At 45.8% G+C, this 19096-nt stretch overlaps 1 protein-coding gene across 1 annotated transcript in view; it reads left to right on the top strand.

Annotated features, from left to right (window-relative positions):
- LOC139367367 (ELKS/Rab6-interacting/CAST family member 1-like) overlaps positions 1–19096 on the top strand; it is a 341621-nt gene that overhangs the window by 91836 nt on the left and 230689 nt on the right. Inside the window, exons 8-10 of the mRNA XM_071105566.1 lie at positions 10216–10847; positions 11009–11167; positions 11236–13069. Coding sequence (XP_070961667.1) covers positions 10216–10847; positions 11009–11167; positions 11236–13069 — 2625 coding nt within the window. The remainder of the gene's footprint in view (positions 1–10215; positions 10848–11008; positions 11168–11235; positions 13070–19096) is intronic.

The following is a 19096-nucleotide window of genomic DNA, read 5'->3' as shown; positions in this document are numbered from 1 at the left end:
CTGTATTTTCATATTACTGCAGGTTAGACGTTGTGCTCCTGTTACTGTATGTTCATATTACTGCAGGTTAGACGTTGTGCTCCTGTTACTGTATTTTCATATTACTGCAGGTTAGTCGTTGTGCTCCTGTTACTGTATTTTCATTTTACTGCAGGTTAGACGATGTGCTCCTGTTACTGTATTTTCATATTACTGCAGGTTAGACAATGTGCTCCTGTTACTGTATTTTCGTATTACTGCAGGTTAGACGATGTGCTCCTGTTACTGTATTTTCATATTACTGCAGGTTAGACGTTGTGCTCCTGTTACTGTATGTTCATATTACTGCAGGTTAGACGTTGTGCTCCTGTTACTGTATTTTCATATTACTGCATGTTAGTCGTTGTGCTCCTGTTACTGTATTTTCATTTTACTGCAGGTTAGACGATGTGCTCCTGTTACTGTATTTTCATATTACTGCAGGTTAGACAATGTGCTCCTGTTACTGTATTTTCGTATTACTGCAGGTTAGACGATGTGCTCCTGTTACTGTATTTTCATATTACTGCAGGTTAGACGTTGTGCTCCTGTTACTGTATGTTCATATTACTGCAGGTTAGACGTTGTGCTCCTGTTACTGTATTTTCATATTACTGCAGGTTAGTCGTTGTGCTCCTGTTACTGTATTTTCATTTTACTGCAGGTTAGACGATGTGCTCCTGTTACTGTATTTTCATATTACTGGTAGGAGCTGTGGGGTGGAGGAGAGATGGACATTGGTGTAACCCATGCGGTTCAATCCAGCGTTGTAACCCAGCGATGTACTGTAACTCAGAGGGAATAACCCAGTGGAATAACTCAGTGGTATAACCCAGTGGAATAACCCAGTGGTATAACCCAGTGGTATAACCCTAGCACTTAGTATTCCATTGTGGAGCGATGGATATGCTAGAAGTAACTAAAAGAGAGGAGAGGTAGAGGTGGACAGAGAGCAGCTGTGGTCCCAGCTGGGTGGCCTAACTTCCCTCCCTCCCTCCCTCCCTCCCTCCCTCCCTCCCTCCCTCCCTCCACTGGATCAAAGCTCTGGCAATTCCTCTATCAAAAGGAGAAGAAAAAGAAAAGAATTAATACTAATGGTGCTGGGAGCGGAGAAGTAAAGCATTTGGGTAATTACCCAGCAATCACTGCAGCATTCCACAGCTGAGGGGGCAGAGATAGGGCCCTGAGCTTAAAGAGCAGGGACAAGGATCAACTCAAACATGCGCACACACACATACACACAGACACACACACACACACAATGATGGTTCAAACTTAACTGCCACATATGTTATCCGTCTTCATCTATGTGTCAGGTATCTCCTGTTTCCCTTCTTTCGAGTCCAACGCTGTGAAAATAAAGGCTGCCTTCTGCTTTCTCAGACAGTGTGTGTGTCTGTGTTCCTGTGCTAGTGTCTAATTGATATGTATGAATGCAATGGAGGGTGTGTGTAAGGTTTATGGAGGAATGTGGGGGGAGAAGGGGAGTATGTCTGGTTGTCATGTGTGTGAGGGTGAGGCAACCCCCGTTGTCTGAAAATGGACGTCAGTTTATGTTAATTTTGTGTGTGTGTGTGTGGCCCTCAAGGGTTAGCAGTATGTTACTTCAGAATATCTCCATATGTTATACTGGGAGAAAAGAGAGACAGAGAGTTGGGACTGTGTGTCTGTCTGGGTGTATGTGTCTGTCTGGGTGTATGTGTCTGTCTGGGTGTATGTGTCTGTCTGGATGTGTGTTAGTTTGTCATTGAGTGTCTGCTTGCATATTTGTGTGTATGACACAGAAAGGCTTTGTTTTTCTAAACACGACGTGGTGGTTACCAGAGGATGTTAGGGGGTCATGGAGGAAGCAGCTCAGGCTGTCACAGGCCCACCTCCTAATCGGACTGAAGCCCGTAGAAAATTCTGTCTCTCTGAGTTGCTCTCTTTCCCAGACTCCCAGACCTTTTTCCATGACTTTGTGGTTGGCAAGGCCCTGGCTGCTGGCGTGACAACACTGTGTGCTGTCAAGGTGCTGCTCATTCTGGTTGTAGGCCATTGGTGGTTTGGCGTCGGCAGGCAGGTATACATTTTATAGGCAGAGCACACACATGCACATATAGATGCCATGCAGTATTGCATGTGGACATGCTCACACAAAGGCCTCTGCTGTAGTATTTATGGTGTGTTCATACGCTGTGTCCTGCTGACTATAGTGTGGATGGACAGTCAGCAGGTCCATAGGCCACAGATCTCAACCGTCTATACTCCATCCCTCCACCATAGGAACTGTTATTTAAAGACTCTTTATCTCTCAACATCCTACAGTTCCATAGCAGGATGCTTTGAGAGACAATGATTGAAACGTCTTTCCTCGTTTTAAAAATGTGTCAATGATTTCAGAACTTTTGGTCCGCTGCTCTCCCCTCCCTCTCACGGGCTCCACTCATCTTATGATGTCATGGCGCTCTGTCGTTCTGGTCCATAGCGGATGAGTAATGTGTCCTCGAGCGAAGGAGCATGACATCACAAAGGTCGGACGAGTGAAACGGAGAGCGGTGTCATTCTCCAGTGGAGTGTTTCAGCCCTGGGGTCATGGTAGCAATGACCCCGTTGTCAACTTCCCAGGTCTCTCTGTCAATAAAACACATTACATCTGACCATGTCACCACAAACAAACGTCTGTCTGACAAAGGTTTTGACTATAGAGGCGTTGGAATATTACGCTGTTTGAAATGTAATATACATTGAGATACTTCAGATTCAGAAATGCTTCAGCTGAAGGTATAGTAGACAGCCGTCTTTATTCAAGGAGACTCAGTAAACCTAGACAGACATTCCACCTGGAGTAGCACAGTGTTGCCACTGGAGGGCAACAGCTCACAGTATGTGGCCAGAAGAGGTTGTCCAGACAGCTAACCAGAGAGAGAGAGGCCGTTAGCTCATCCCCAGTTAGTCCTGGGACATATGAGCATGGCTGGGTCCCAAATGGGCCAAGAGTGTGCAAAGCTGTCATCAACGCAAAGGGTGGCTACTTTGAAGAATCTCAAATATAAAATATATGTTGATTTGTTTAACACTTTTTTCGGTTACAGCATGATTCCATATGTTATTTCATAGTTTTGTGTCTTCACTATTATTCTAGTATCCATTTATGAGTAGAGAGAGAAAGAAAGAGAGAGAGAGAGAGAGAGAGAGAGAGAGAGAGAGAGAGAGAGAGAGAGAGAGAGAGACAGAGAGACAGAGAGAGAGAGAGAGAGAGAGAGAGACAGAGAGAGAGAGAGAGAGACAGAGAGACAGAGAGAGAGAGAGAGAGAGAGAGAGAGAGAGAGAGAGAGAGAGAGAGAGAGAGAGAGAGAGAGAGAGAGAGAGAGACAGAGAGAGAGAGAGAGAGAGAGACAGAGAGACAGAGAGACAGAGAGAGAGAGAGAGAGAGAGAGAGAGAGAGAGAGAGAGAGAGAGGACCTCCATCAGCCTAACCTGTTGCATCATTAAAACAAACATGTGGTGTGAAAGGTCACGGGATTCTATCAGGTTATTTTACCATGCATCCAAACTAGCCCTCTGTGATGACACACATCTGAGAGGCCTTTCCCTAGAGGAAGTCAAGGAGGACCAGTAAACCTCTGGAGTGTTGGGAAACTGGACATCAACAACCTCTCTGAGAGCGTGTGTGTGCGTGCCCGAAAGAAAGAGAGAAAAACATGGGTGTAATGAGAGAGAGGAGTGAGAACAATAGATCTTGTTGAACTAATGCAGTTGAAAGAAGCTGTACATTCTTCCTAATCCAACAACTTGATCTGGATCCCACTGTTTCCAATTATACTACTGCGTTTCTGTGACCTAGTTTTCCTCTACTGTAGGTAAGAACACCTCTTACCTACACTTCTAGGGGAGAATACCGTGTTATGTCGTTCAGTTTGTGGTCGTGGTTCTTGTCCCAGTCTCTGTGTGTGTGTGTGTGTGTGTGTGTGTGTGTGTGTGTGTGTGTGTGTGTGTGTGTATTTCTCTTCCAACCGCCTGGGTGAAGGCTGCCATCTTATCATATTTTCAGAGGTTATGACAAACCTCAATAAAAAAATGATTGCCTTTCAAAAAGAAGACCAATTATTGTTTGGTATTTTTATTGGTCCAAGAAAGTTTTTAAAAATACAAAAATTTCATTTTTACTGTCGTCACGCTTTGCTCCTTGTTCTTTTGTGTGTTCTGCATAAATTCATTCTCTGAGGACCGGTTCCCAGTTCAGAGTTTACATAGAGCACTTAGCCCTACCAGGTCATCTGAGTTTGTGGTTCTGCGCCGTCCAGACAGAGCTCCTTGTAGATCAAGACTTCACCAGAGGAACCAGACGTGATACTGTTTCAGATGCAATGTCTCCTATAACATTAGAATTCCTGACAGATATGCTCTCTCTAATCATGAATGTGTGCTGTGTAATCATAAACCCCATACAGTGGCGGTTGGTCGGGTCAGGAACTAGTATCTAGTGTGGCTGGTTTTAGCTGGACTGTCAGGGTTGAGGTCAGGGGCCGCTAGCATCAATCCCAATGTGGACGAGGACCTGTCTTTGTCCTATCGCTGTGTTGATTAAAGTTATCCCAGTCGTAACAACATGTCTGTAAACAGTGGGGAGGCCGTGTGGGAGAGGACAGAGACTGACTTCGTAGTGTTGATGTTACAGTGCCTACCTCACTGACTGCTCCATGGGAGTCAGACGCCTCTACTGTAGCTGGTCTGGAGGAGTGGAAGAGGGACAATGGTGTGTAGTTGGTTTGTACTGTAGTTGTACAAAAAGTGTAAAAGTGACAGAATGTGTGTGCATTTGCACAATCGTAGGTCAGTAGAGATCTTTGTGTTCTGTACTCTAAAATGGAGTGACACTGATGGGATGTGGTGGATGTTATCTGTGTGCTTGTTTGTACCTTGTCAGCTTGGGAATTTGAACTTGCAACCTTCTGGTTACTAGTCAACGCGCTAACCACTAGGCTACCCTGCCGCCCCGCTACTAACACTAGTAGCCTAGTGTTAGGGGGCCTTCTGCTTCCCAATGGTCAGGCTTTGCGTGATATATTGTTGTCTCTACCTTCTTGCCCTTTGTGCTGTAATGTTTCTACCATGTTTTGTGTTGCTACCATGTTGTTGTCATGTTGTGTTGCTACCATGTTGTTGTCATGTTGTGTTGCTACCATGTTGTTGTCATGTTGTGTTGCTACCATGTTGTTGTCATGTTGTGTTGCTACCATGTTGTTGTCATGTTGTGTTGCTACCATGTTGTTGTCATGTTGTGTTGCTACCATGTTGTTGTCATGTTGTGTTGCTACCATGTTGTTGTCATGTTGTGTTGCTACCATGGTGTTGTCATGTTGTGCTACCATGTTGTTGTCATGTTGTGTTGCTACCATGTTGTTGTCATGTTGTGTTGCTACCATGTTGTTGTCATGTTGTGTTTCTACCATGTTGTTGTCATTGTGTTGCTACCATGTTGTTGTCATGTTGTGTTGCTACCATGTTGTTGTCATGTTGTGTTGCTACCATGTTGTTGTCATGTTGTGTTGCTACCATGTTGTTGTCATGTTGTGTTTCTACCATGTTGTTGTCATGTTGTGTTGCTACCATGTTGTTGTCATGTTGTGTTGCTACCATGTTGTTGTCATGTTGTGTTGCTACCATGTTGTTGTCATGTTGTGTTGCTACCATGTTGTTGTCATGTTGTGTTGCTACCATGTTGTTGTCATGTTGTGTTGCTACCATGTTGTTGTCATGTTGTGTTGCTACCATGTTGTTGTCATGTTGTGTTGCTACCATGTTGTGTTGCTACCATGTTGTTGTCATGTTGTGTTGCTACCATGTTGTTGTCATGTTGTGTTTCTACCATGTTGTTGTCATGTTGTGTTGCTACCATGTTGTTGTCATGTTGTGTTGCTACCATGTTGTTGTCATGTTGTGTTGCTACCATGTTGTTGTCATGTTGTGTTGCTACCATGTTGTTGTCATGTTGCGTTGCTACCATGGTATTGTCATGTTGTGTTGCTACCATGTTGTTGTCATGTTGTGTTGCTACCATGTTGTTGTCATGTTGTGTTGCTACCATGTTGTTGTCATGTTATGTTGTTGTCATGTGTTTCTGCCTTGCTATGTTGTTGTTTTAGGTCTCTCTTTATCTAGTGTTGTGTTGTCTTTCTTGTCGTGATGTGTGTTTTGTCCCATATTTATATATATTATTATTTATTTATTTTTATACCGGCCCCTGTCCCTGCAGGAGGCCTTCTGGTAGGCCGTCTTTGTAAATAAGAATTTGTTCTTAACTGACTTGCCTAGTTAAATAAAGGTTAAATAAGTAAATCAAATAAAAACTCCTGCTCCTTCCTGTCCACAAAATGTATTTCTTTCAAGACAGCGATCCATGTAGCTAACCGTTGGGGTCGGAAAATTCCGGCAGAATTCCTCACCATTCTTTCCCATATCGGAGAATAAGGCAACTTGCTCTCATCCGGGAGGTTGAAAGTCCAGTCGTGTTTAACGTTTTTCTTCGTGATTTCACGGAAGGCCGCGCGGCGAGGCTAAATGTTTCGTCGGGTGGTTGTTATTGTGCACTGGCTGGCCAAAGCAAACTGAGTCTAGTGGAGAGTGGAATCTTTATCTAAGAGCGATATGGTCAATTTGCCCTGAAATAAGGCTATGTGCTGCCCACTGGGACAGGGAGCAGGGGGGGGGGGGGTGTGCGTGCGGCTCGTGCGTGCATTCTCAGCCTCAACACAACCACAGGCTAAACTTTGTTTGTTTCTGACTTATTTTGTTTACTCCCTTGTGCAGATAAGAGCGATCATTCTTGGGTTTCATTCTTTCTCGAGGCCTGTTTATCTCCTCCCAGTTCAGTGTGTGTAGCCTGTCACCTGTAGCCTGTTTAGCTCCTCCCAGTCCAGTGTGTGTAACATGTAGCATGTTTATCTCCTATCAGTCCAGTGTGTGTAGCCTGTAACCTGTAGCCTGTTTATCTCCTCCCAGTCCAGCATGTGTAGCCTGTAGCCTGTTTATCTCCTCTCAGTCCAGTGTGTGTAGCCTGTAGCCTGTAGCCTGTTTATCTCCTCCCAGTCCAGTGTGTGTAGCCTGTCACCTGTAGCCTGTTTAGCTCCTCCCAGTCCAGTGTGTGTAACATGTAGCATGTTTATCTCCTCCCAGTCCAGTGTGTGTAGCCTGTAATCTGTAGCCTGTTTATCTCCTCTCAGTCCAGTGTGTGTAGCCTGTAGCCTGTAGCCTGTTTATCTCTTCCCAGTCCAGTGTGTGTAGCCTGTAACCTGTAGCCTGTTTATCTCTTCCCAGTCCAGTGTGTGTAGCCTGTAACCTGTTGCCTGTTTATCTCCTCCCAGTCCAGTGTGTGTAGCCTGTCACCTGTAGCCTGTTTATCTCCTCCCAGTCCAGTGTGTGTAACCTGTAGCCTGTTTATCTCCTCCCAGTCCAGTGTGTGTAGCCTGTAACCTGTAGCCTGTTTATCTCCTCCCAGTCCAGTGTGTGTAGCCTGTAACCTGTAGCCTGTTTATCTCCTCCCAGTCCAGTCAACATTAAATACAATTGTTTCGTAAACAACAATGCAGAGTTAAGATAACAAATAGAAATAATGACACAAGGAGTAACAGATAACAATGACGAATAAAAGTAACACGGCTATATAGAGAGAGATACCAGGACTGAGTCAATGTACAGGGAGGGGCATGAGATAATTGAGGTAGCTACACTACATATACAAAAATATGTGGACACCCCTTCAAACTGGTATTTCAGCCACACCCGTTGCTGACAGATGTATAAAATCGAGCATTCAGTCATACAATCTCCAAAGACAAACATTGGCAGCAGAATGACCTTACTGAAGAGCTCAGTGACTTTCAACGTGGCACTGTCATAGGATGACACCTTTCCAACAAGTCAGTTGGTCAAATTTCTGCCCTGCTAGTAGAGCTGCCCTGGTCAACTGTAAGTGCTGTTATTGTTTTAGTGGAAGAGTCTAGGAGAAACAACGGCTTAGCCGCGAAGTGGTAGGCCACACAAGCTCACAGAACGGGACCGCTGAGTGCTGAAGCGCGTAGCGTGTAAAATGGTAGTTCAAAACTGCCTCTGGAAGTAATGTCAGCACAAAACCTGTTCGTCGGGAGCTCCATGAATTGGGTTTCCATGGCCGAGCAACTGTACACAAGCCTAAGATCACCCTGCGCAATGCTAAGCATCGACTGGAATGGTGTAAAGCTTGCTGCCATTGGACTCTGGAACAGTGGAAATACTTTCTCTGGATTGATGCTAAACCATCTGGCAGTCCGATGGATGAATCTGGGTTTGGTGGATGCCAGGAGAACGCTACCTGCCCCAATGCATAATGCCAACTGTAAAGTTTTGTGGAGGAGGAATAATGGTCTGGGGCTGTTTATCATGGTTTGGGCCCCTTAGTTCCAGTGAAGGGAAATCTTAACGCTACAGAATACAATAACATTCTAGACGATTCTGTGCTTTCATCTTTGTGGCAACAGTTTGGGGAAAGCCCTTTCCTGTTTCAGCATAACAATGCCCCCGTGCACAATGTGAGGTCCATACAGAAATGGTTTGACGAGATTGGTGTTGAAGAACTTGAATGGCCTACACAGAGCCCTGACCTCAACCCTATCAAACCACATTGGGACGAATTGTAACGCTGACTGAGAGCCAGGCCTAATCGCCCAACATCAGTGCCTGACCTCACTAATGGTCTTGTGGCTGAATGGAAGCAAGTCCTAGCATTTTTTTCTCTAACATCTAGTGGAAAGCCTCCCCAGAAGAGTGGAGGCTGTTACAGCAGCGTTTGTGTGTGTGTGTGTGTGTGTGTGTGTGTGTGTGTGTGTGTGTGTGTGTGTGTGTGTGTGTGTGTGTGTGTGTGTGTGTGTGTGTGTGTGTGTGTGTGTGTGTGTGTGTGTGTGTGTGGGTGTGTGGGTGGGTGGGTGGGTGGGTGGGTGGGTGGGTGCGTGGGTGGGTGTGTGGGTGCGTGTGGGTGTGTGGGATGTCAGTGTAATTACAGTACCAGTCAAAAGTTTGGACACACCTGCTCATTCAAGGGTTTTTATTTTTCCTATTTTCTACATTGTAGAATAATAGTGAAGACATCAAAACTATGAAATAACACATGGTTTGTCGAGATTGTTGTGGAAGAACAAATCAAAATATATTTTATATTTGAGATTCTTCAAAGTAGCCACCCTTTGCCTTGATGACAGCTTTGTACACTCTTGGCATTCTCTCAACCAGCTTCATGAGGAATGCTTTTCCAACAGTCTTGAAGGAGTTCTTACATATGCTGAGCACTTGTTGGCTGCTTTTCCTTCATTCAGCTGTCCAACTCATCCACAACCATCTCAATTGGATTGAGGTCGGGTGATTGTTGAGGCCAGGTCACCTGATGCAGCACTCCATTGCTCTCTTTTTTGGTCAGCTAGCCCTTACACAGCCTGGAGGTGTGTTTTGGGTCATTGTCCTGTTGAAAAACAAATGATAGTCCCACTAAGCACAAATCAGATCGGATGGCGTATCGCTGCAGAATGCTGTTGTAGGCACGTCAAACCTCCTCTTCTATGCTTCACGGTGGGAAATACACATGCGGAGATAATCCGTTAACCTACTCTGCGTCTCAAAGACACGGCGGTTGGAACCAAAAATCTCAAATTTGGACTAATCATGCCAAAGGACAGTTTTCCAGCTGTCTAATGTCCATTGCTCGTGTTTCTTGGCCCAAGCAAGTCTCTTCTTATTATTGGTGTCCTTTAGTAGTGGTTTCTTTGCAGCAATTCGACCATGAAGGCCTGATTCATGCAGTCTCCTTTGAAAAGTTGATGTTGAGATGTGTCTGTTAGTTGAACTCTGTGAAGCATTTATTTGGGCTGAAATCTGAGGTGCAGTTATCCTCTCTGCTACTCTAGTGTCCCACCTCGACAACAGCCGCTAAAATTCAAAACAACAGAAATCCCATAATTAAAATTCCTCAAACATACAAGTATTATACATCATTTTAATGAGAAATGTCTTGTAAATCCAACCAGTGTCCGATTTCAAAAAGGCTTTACTGCGAAAGCACACCATGCGATTATGTTAGGTCAGCACCTAGTCACAGAAAACCATACAGCCCTTTTCCAGCCAAGGAGAGGGCTCACAAGTCAGAAATAGCAATTAAATGAATCACAAATCTTTGATGATCTTCATCAGATGGCACTCATAGGACATCATGTTACACAATACATGTATGTTTTGTTCGATAAAGTTGAGTATGAGTACTGGACAGAAAGATTTGGAGTGGAAGAGGCAAAAGGCGGGAGAAAGGTTCCAACCCCACCAGTTTCCAGGAGGCAACAAGAAATCAAGCGCCTCGTTCAAGAAAGGCGACAGCTTAAGAAACAGTGGAAGAAGGCCTCGGAAGTGGAAAAGGAGGGCATAGAGGCACTTCAGGCTGATATCAAAACCCGGTTGGCATCCCTCAGCAGAGCAGAGAACCTACGGAAACGCAGAAGGAAGAAAGAACAAACTAGAACTCGATTCTATAAAGATCCCTTCAAGTTCCTTAAAAGTCTCTTCACAAAGGAAAAAGGTGGAGCTCTAAAAACAACAAAGAAAGACCTAGAGGAGCACCTGAGAACAACAAACTTTGACTCAAAGCGACATGAACATCTGGCCATCCCATCAGATATCCCACCCATTGAACCCCCGGAACATCATATTGAGACCAGCCCTCCGACATGGAAAGAGGTGGAAAACACAGTTCGACGGGCAAGAACAGCATCAGCCCCGGGGCCAAATGGAGTCCCGTACAAAGTGTATAAGAACGCACCAGACGTCCTGAGGTTCCTCTGGAGGCTTATGAGAACAGCTTGGAAAAATAAGATAATACCCAAAGTGTGGCGTAGGGCAGGCGGGGTCCTGATCCCTAAGGAGAGGATGCAGTGAACATCAGCCAATTCCGCCCAATCTCCTTACTGAATGTCGAGGGTAAAATCTTCTTTAGGGTCATTGCCCAGAGGATGGCCGAGTACCTGCAAAGGAATGCGTACGTCGATACATCTGTACAGAAGGCAGGAATATCAGGGTTCTCTGGCTGCTTGGAACATTCCAGCATGATCTGGCACCAGATCCAAATGGCCAAGGTGGAAAAAGGGACCTCCATGTAGTCTTTCTCGACCTCGCCAATGCATTTGGCTCTGTGCCCCATGAACTCCTGTGGTCTGCCTTCAGATTTTTCCACATACCGGACACCATCACAACCCTGGTGAAGTCGTACTTCCAGGATCTGCAGTTCTGCTTTACCACCTCAGAGTTCACCACCTCATGGCAGTGCCTGAATGTAGGTATAATGGCGGGATGTACCATTTCTCCGTTGGCATTCATAATGGCAATGGAGGTTATCATCAGATCCTCAAAATGGGTTGCTGGTGGACAGCGAGTCGACTCTGGTTTCCGCCTCCCTCCACTCAGAGCCTACATGGACGACATTACAACATTGACCACCACTGTCCCATGCACCAGGAGACTGCTCAGAAAACTTGAGGAGAACATCAGCTGGGCCCGTATGAAGATTAAACCATTCAAGTCACGCAGCATCTCGATTGTGAAGGGAGTACTCTCTGACCTGAAATTCTTCATTGGAGATGACCAAATCCCAACAGTGTCTGAGCAGCCGGTAAAAAGCCTTGGAAGGTGGTATGATGCAAGCCTGAAGGACAAAGACCAGGTGCAACAGCTGCGCAAAGACATCAGTAGTAGCCTACAGTCCATCGACAACACCCAGCTACCTGGAAAGTTAAAGGCCTGGTGTCTGCAGTTTGGTCTCCTACCCCGGGTGTTGTGGCCCTTAGCAGTGTATGAGGTTCCAATCTCAACAGTGGAGAAGATGGAAAGAGGAGTCACAGGCTACTTAAAGAAGTGGCTCGGAGTTCCACGATGCCTTACCTCCATAGGCCTCTATGGAGATGGTGTCCTCAAGCTGCCCCTCACCAGTCTAACAGAGGAATTCAAGTGTTCAAAAACCAGGCTCCAGATGACACTGAATGAATCTCGAGACCCAGTGGTGAGCAACAACGTGTCGACCTTGGCAACTGGGCGCAAATGGAGGCCAGGAAAAGCAGTCCAGGAGGCAACAGCAGCCCTCAGACATGCTGACATTGTGGGTCATGTTCAGCAAGGGAGAGGAGGCCTTGGGCTAACTAGCCGTGCTGCTTGGAGTAAGGCCACTGCACCAGAGCGGCGGAAGATGGTAGTGCAGGAAGTACGCCATCAGGAGGAGGCTGCAAGGTGGGCCAAGGCAGTCTCTCTTTCCAAACAAGGACAGTGGACTCGATGGGACAGTGTGGAGAAGAGGAAGATAAGCTGGAAGGATCTGTGGGCCATGGAAGCGAGGCGGTTGAGCTTCTCCATCAGAGCAACATATGACGTCCTTCCAACACCAGTTAATCTTCACCAATGGTATGGTGAAGATCCGGACTGTGCCCTCTGTTCCACGCCAGCCAACCTCAGGCACATTCTCACAGGGTGTAAAACTAGCCTCACTCAAGGACGCTACACTTGGCGTCACAACCAAGTCCTTAAAAACCTTGCGTCCGCCCTGGAGGACAAGCGAGCTGCCACCAACTCCCTACCACCCCCAGCAGCATCACACCCCTTACGGACAAACTTTGCCCGCGAAGGGGCTAAACCACCGAAGCGCGGCTCAACACCATTAGAGCGAGACCAGCTGCGCGTGGCCCACGACTGGAAAATGCTAGCTGACATTGGTCGGCAACTTGTGTTTCCTCCGGAGATCGCAACCACCACCCTAAGACCTGACATGGTGCTCTGGTCCCGTTCACTCAAGAAGGTCTTCATCATTGAGCTCACAGTACCCTGGGAGGACTCAGTAGATGAGGCTTATGAGCGAAAGCATCTGCGCTATGCCGATCTAGCTGCCGAAGCACGGCATCATGGCTGGAACACAGAAGTCCGACCAGTGGAGGTGGGCTGCAGAGGTTTTGTGGCAACATCTACAACCAGACTGCTTAGAGACCTTGGAATTAAGGGCCAGAGCCAGCGTTCGGCAATCAAAGCTGTATCGGAGGCGGCAGAAGGCAGCAATCAGTGGCTCTGGATGAAGAGGAAAGACCCCAGCTGGGCCCCAAAGTGAGAGGGCCAGGAGGTATGCGGTCAACAATGCTTTACTCAGGGAGGAGGATGCCCCTGCCATGCATAGTCCCATGGGATGTTGGCTATCATCAACAAGGCAACTCCTATGACTAATTGGGAATGGGACGCAAGCGTAGGCTTGATCACCCTGTCGCTGGCCGCCTTTGGGGAGGGTGTATAGTGTGAAAGGCCGAAACACCCTAGGAACCAAAGGTACACTACTGATGATGCGCTCCCCAAATTTCACCAGGCTCACTGTTCATTAACTCTTGGAAGTGCTTGCACAAAGGATAGTAACATCTCATCCTGTGTTCTTGGAATCATATTTATATAAAAAACATCTTAGTTTACATTGGCACGTTATGTTCAGAAATGCATTGTCTCAAACAAACATCCGGTGAAAGTGCAGAGAGCCACATCAAATTACAGAAATACTCATCATAAACATTTATAAATGATACAAGTGTTAAACATACGAATAAAGATGAACTTCTCCTTAATGCAACCGCTGTGTCAGATTTCAAAAAGGCTTTACGGCGAAAGCACACTTTGCGATTATGTTAGGTCAGTACCTAGCCACAGAAACCCATACAGCCATTTTCCAGCCAAGGAGAGTGTCACAAACGTCATAAATAGCATTAAAATTAATCACTTACCTTTGATGGTTTTCATCTGGTGGCACTCCCAGGTCTCCATGTTAGACAATAAATGTTCGCTTTGTTCGATAATGTCCCTCTTTATGACCAAAAACCTCCTTTTTGTTTGCGTGTTTTGTCCAGTAATCTGAATGCTCAAGGCGCTTGCACTAAGTCCGGACGAAATGTTTTTAAAAAGTACAATAAAAGTTAGTAGAAACATGCCAAACGATGTTTAAAATCATACATCCGGTTGTTTTTGTCATAAATAATCAATCATATTTCAATCGGACAAAGCTTCGTCATAGAAAAAGGGAAACAAGAAAGGCGTGTTCCCGATCAGGCACATTGCTGATGTCTAGAAATCCACTGGCCACTGATTGAAAGTGCTGTATCTCCCTCATTTGTCAGAGTAAAAGCCTGAAACAATGCCTAAAGACTGGCCACATGTAGAGGAAGCCATAGAGATTGTGAACTAGGTCCTAAGTCTTTGTATGGTGGACAGGCTTTCAATGGAAAAACAGCCTTTCAAAATAATAGTACTTCCTGGTTGGATTTTCCCCGGGTTTTCGCCTGCATATCAGTTCTGTTACTCTCACAGACATTATTTTAACAGTTTTGGAAACTTTAGAGTGTTTTCTATCCACATCTACTAATTATATGCATATCCTATCTTCTGGGCCTGAGTAGCAGGCAGTTTAATTTGGGCACGCTTTTCATCCAAAATTCCAAATGCTGCCCCCTACCCTAGTGAAGTTAATGGACTTATCCTCTGCAGCAGAGGTAACGCTTCCATTCCTGTGGCGGTCCTCACAGAACCAGTTTCAGTTTCATAGCACTTGATGGTTTTTGCAACTGCACTTGAAGAAACTTTCAAAATTCTTGAAGTTTTCTGTATTAACTGACCTTCATGTCTTTTTTTTTCACTTTACCCCTTTTTCGTGGTATCCAATTGTTTAGTAGCTACGATCTTGTCTCATCGCTACAACTCCCGTATGGGCTCGGGAGAGACGAAGGTTGAAAGTCATGCGTCCTCCGATACACAACCCAACCAAGCCGCACTGCTTCTTAACACAGCGCGCATCCAACCCGGAAGCCAGCGGCACCAATGTGTCAGAGGATACACCGTGCACCTGGCAACCTTGGTTAGCGCGCACTGTGCCCAGCCCGCTACAGGAGTCGCTGGTGTGCGATGAGACAAGGATATCCCTACCGGCCATACCCTCCCTAACCCGGACAACGCTAGGCCAATTGTGCATCGCCCCACGGACCTCCCGGTCGTGGCCGGTTACGACAGAGCCTGGGCGCGAACCCAGAGTCTATGGTGGCACAGCAGTACAGCGCCCTTAACCACTGCGCCACCCGGGAGGCCGACCTTCATGTCTTAAAGTAATGGTGGATAGTCATTTCTCTTTGCTTATTTGAGCTGTTCTTGCCATAATATGGACGTTGTCTTTTACCTAATAGGACTCTTCTGTATACCAACCCTACCTTGTCACAACACATTGGATCAAGGCACACCTGTTAATTTAAATGAAGCTGGTTGAGAGAATGTGCAGAGTGTGCAAAGCTGTCATCAAGGCAAAGGGTGACTACTTTGATGAATTTCAAATATAAAAAATATTTTTGGATGACTATATGACTACATATGTGTTATTTCATAGTTTTGATCTCTTATTCTACAATGTAGAAAATAGTACAATTTAAGAAAAACCCTGGAATGAGTAGTTGTGTCCAAACGTTTGACTGGAAATGTATGTGTGAGTGTTTGCATAAAGTCAGTGCAAGAGAGTTAGTGCAAAAAAGGGTCAATGCAGGTATTGCGGGTCACCGTTTGATTAGCTATTTAGCAGTCTTGTTTCTCAGTCTCATGGCTTGGGGGTAGAAGCTGTTCAGTGTCCTGTTGGATCCAGAACTGGTGCTCCAGTACCGCTTGCCGTGCGGTTGCAGAAAGAACCGTCTATGTCTTGGGTGGCTGGAATCTTTGAAATCATTTTTTTGTCGTCCTCTGACCCCGCCTGGTATTGAGGTCCTGGGTGGCAGGGAGCTCAGCCCCAGTGATGTACTGGGTGGTATGCAGTGCCCTCTGTAGCGGCTTGTGGATTTTAGGATCTGAGGGCCCATGCCTAATCTTTTCAGCCTCCTGAGGGGGAAGAGGTTCTGCTTTGCCCTCTTCCCAACTGTGCGGGTGTGTGTGGATCATGTTCATTTCTTAGTGATGTGGAAAACGAGGAACTTGAAAGTCTCGACCCACTCCACTAGCCTGAAGCTGAAGCTGTGGAAACTCCAGTTCCAAGAATGTCAAAATCAGTGTCTTAAGGACCACATTAGACAGTGGGAATAAGTGTCCTTAAGGACCACATTAGACAGTGGGGATCAGTATTCTTAAGGACCACATTGGACCGTGGGGATCAGTGTCCTTAAGGACCACATTAGACAGTGGGAATCAGTGTCCTTAAGGACCACATTAGACAGTGGGGATCGGTGTCCTAAAGGACCACATTAGACAGTGGGGATCAGTGTCCTTAAGGACCACATTAGACAGTGGGGATCAGTGTCCTTAAGGACCACATTAGAGAGTGGGGATCAGTATTCTTAAGGACCACATTAGACAGTGGGGATCAGTGTCCTTAAGGACCACATTAGACAGTGGGGATCAGTGTCCTTAAGGACCACATTAGAGAGTGGGGATCAGTAATCTTAAGGACCACATTAGACAGTGGGGATCAGTGTCCTAAAGGACCACATTAGACAGTGGGAATCAGTGTCCTTAAGGACCACATTAGACAGTGGGGATCAGTGTCCTTAAGGACCACATTAGACAGTGGGGATCAGTGTCCTTAAGTACCAGAGCTGAGAAATGTCTCATCAACCATCAGACTCAATCTTAGCCACTTAAAGCTCCTTTACCCTAGTCCCTCCAGTGTGGAGAAAGATCCAGAGGGAAGGACCCAGACAGAACAGAGCCATCCTCAGATGTAGGTCATCAGGCCAAGCTAGCCATGGCCGACGTGAAACTTTCCCAACATGCCCGAAAGCGTTCGCTCTACTATCGCCTCATCTTCCGTGGATTGGCCTATCAGAGCTCTCGACTGGGTGGCATAATCACAACCATTAGCCTATCAAGATCTATCCAGGGGCCCTTGCTGCCTTTCCCACTTTCCCACCACTTTCCCTCCAAAGATTAACCCAAGATGGCCGCTCTCAAACCAGTCTCTGACTCCAGGGGATAAGAACACAAGAGTCTATGATTTAATTGGATTCATTTGTAAAATGGCTGTTGGAGATTTGGGCATTATCTATTCATGTACCCATGACTGGAATGCTAGCTCTCTCCCTCTTGGGCATTATCTACAGTATCTCTCCTCTGTGTTGGCTGTGGGGTGTATGAATGTTAGACCTAGGCTGTTCTCCTGCTTGTGATTCGTTTCTTACGTACATTAGATAATAATTCCAGTCTGTGTGTAACCCTAAAACCTGCTGAGGAAGAGAATCATTGATCAGATCTGTTAATGGCCCACATTTTCCTAATGATCCTAGTGATATAAAGAAACATGTCCCTATGACATAAACAGCTCCTGATGGTAGAAATTAGCAACAAATGCATTCAATGGTAAGGGCCAAGGATGAGAGAAACTAGCTGTAACTCCATAACTGGTTGTCCTGTCCTGTCCTTGTCATTGTAATGCTCCTCCGTCTCTTTGCCATAGCTGCATAATGGCTGTGAGTGTTCAGTGTCCTGTTCAGTGTCCTGTTCAGTGTCCTGTTCAGTGTCCTGCTGGTCTGCTGCTGGGGGCAGTTCGGGTACATTTATACATCTGCTCTGCTACATGGTTGTGTTGATATAAGGATGGATGGACATCAGACAACGTTTGTTCAACAGCGTAGAGGGGATTTACAGTTATGCTTTAGGGACAGAGGGAGGGTGGGAGAGAGATATAGAGAGGAGGGAGACAGGAGATGGAGAGAGGCAGCACACAGAAACACAGTTTGAGACAGATTCAGAGAGACCCTTGAACTGAATGGAGTAGTACACTACTACTAACAGTGAGTCAGCAGAACTTATCAACAGAGCGCAGTTAACTGAGAGGATGAAGAATCAGGCGGAAGCTTTTAAAGCTAAATGGCTCCTCTGTTTACACCTCTATAAAGTCCTCCAAGAACATCTATCATTATCTCTGCAGGCATATCTCTAATTATCTCTGAGCACACTGTGTCTCAAGCCACATCTCTCTCTCATCTGAAAATGGAGATGTGGAGATAGTTAAAAGCAGGAAATTGAAGGAAAAAGCCACGGGTGGAACACGTATTAGTCAGCTGGATCAGGCCAGTTTATGTATTAGTCAGGTGGATCAGGCCAGTTTATGTATTAGTCAGGTGGATCAGGCCAGTTTATGTATTAGTCAGCTGGATCAGGCCAGTTTATGTATTAGTCAGGTGGATCAGGCCAGTTTATGTATTAGTCAGGTGGATCAGGCCAGTTTATGTATTAGTCAGCTGGATCAGGCCAGTTTATGTATTAGTCAGGTGGATCAGGCCAGTTTATGTATTAGTCAGCTGGATCAGGCCAGTTTATGTATTAGTCAGGTGGATCAGGCCAGTTTATGTATTAGTCAACTGGATCAGGCCAGTTTATGTATTAGTCAGCTGGATCAGGCCAGTTTATGTATTAGTCAGGTGGATCAGGCCAGTTTATGTATTAGTCAGCTGGATCAGGCCAGTTTATGTATTAGTCAGCTGGATCAGGCCAGTTTATGTATTAGTCAGGTGGATCAGGCCAGTTTATGTATTAGTCAGGTGGATCAGGCCAGTTTATGTATTAGTCAGGTGGATCAGGCCAGTTTATGTATTAGTCAGCTGGATCAGGCCAGTTTATGTATTAGTCAGGTGGATCAGGCCAGTTTATGTATTAGTCAGGTGGATCAGGCCAGTTTATGTATTAGTCAGCTGGATCAGGCCAGTTTATGTATTAGTCAGCTGGATCAGGCCAGTTTATGTATTAGTCAGGTGGATCAGGCCAGTTTATGTATTAGTCAGCTGGATCAGGCCAGTTTATGTATTAGTCAGCTGGATCAGGCCAGTTTATGTATTAGTCACCTGGATCAGGCCAGTTTATGTATTAGTCAGGTGAATCAGGCCAGCTTATGTATTAGTCAGGTGGATCAGGCCAGTTGATGTATTAGTCAGGTGGATCAGGCCAGTTTATGTATTAGTAAGCAGGATCAGGCCAGTTGATGTATTAGTCAGCTGGATCAGGCCAGTTTATGTATTATTCAGCTGGATGAGGCCAGTTTATGTATTAGTCA

The sequence above is a fragment of the Oncorhynchus clarkii genome, chromosome 16, assembly GCF_045791955.1.
Source record: "Oncorhynchus clarkii lewisi isolate Uvic-CL-2024 chromosome 16, UVic_Ocla_1.0, whole genome shotgun sequence".
In the NCBI taxonomy this organism is placed as follows: domain Eukaryota; kingdom Metazoa; phylum Chordata; class Actinopteri; order Salmoniformes; family Salmonidae; genus Oncorhynchus; species Oncorhynchus clarkii.
The sequence above is the reverse complement of the archived record's forward strand: the minus strand, read 5'-3'. Positions and strand labels throughout refer to the sequence as shown.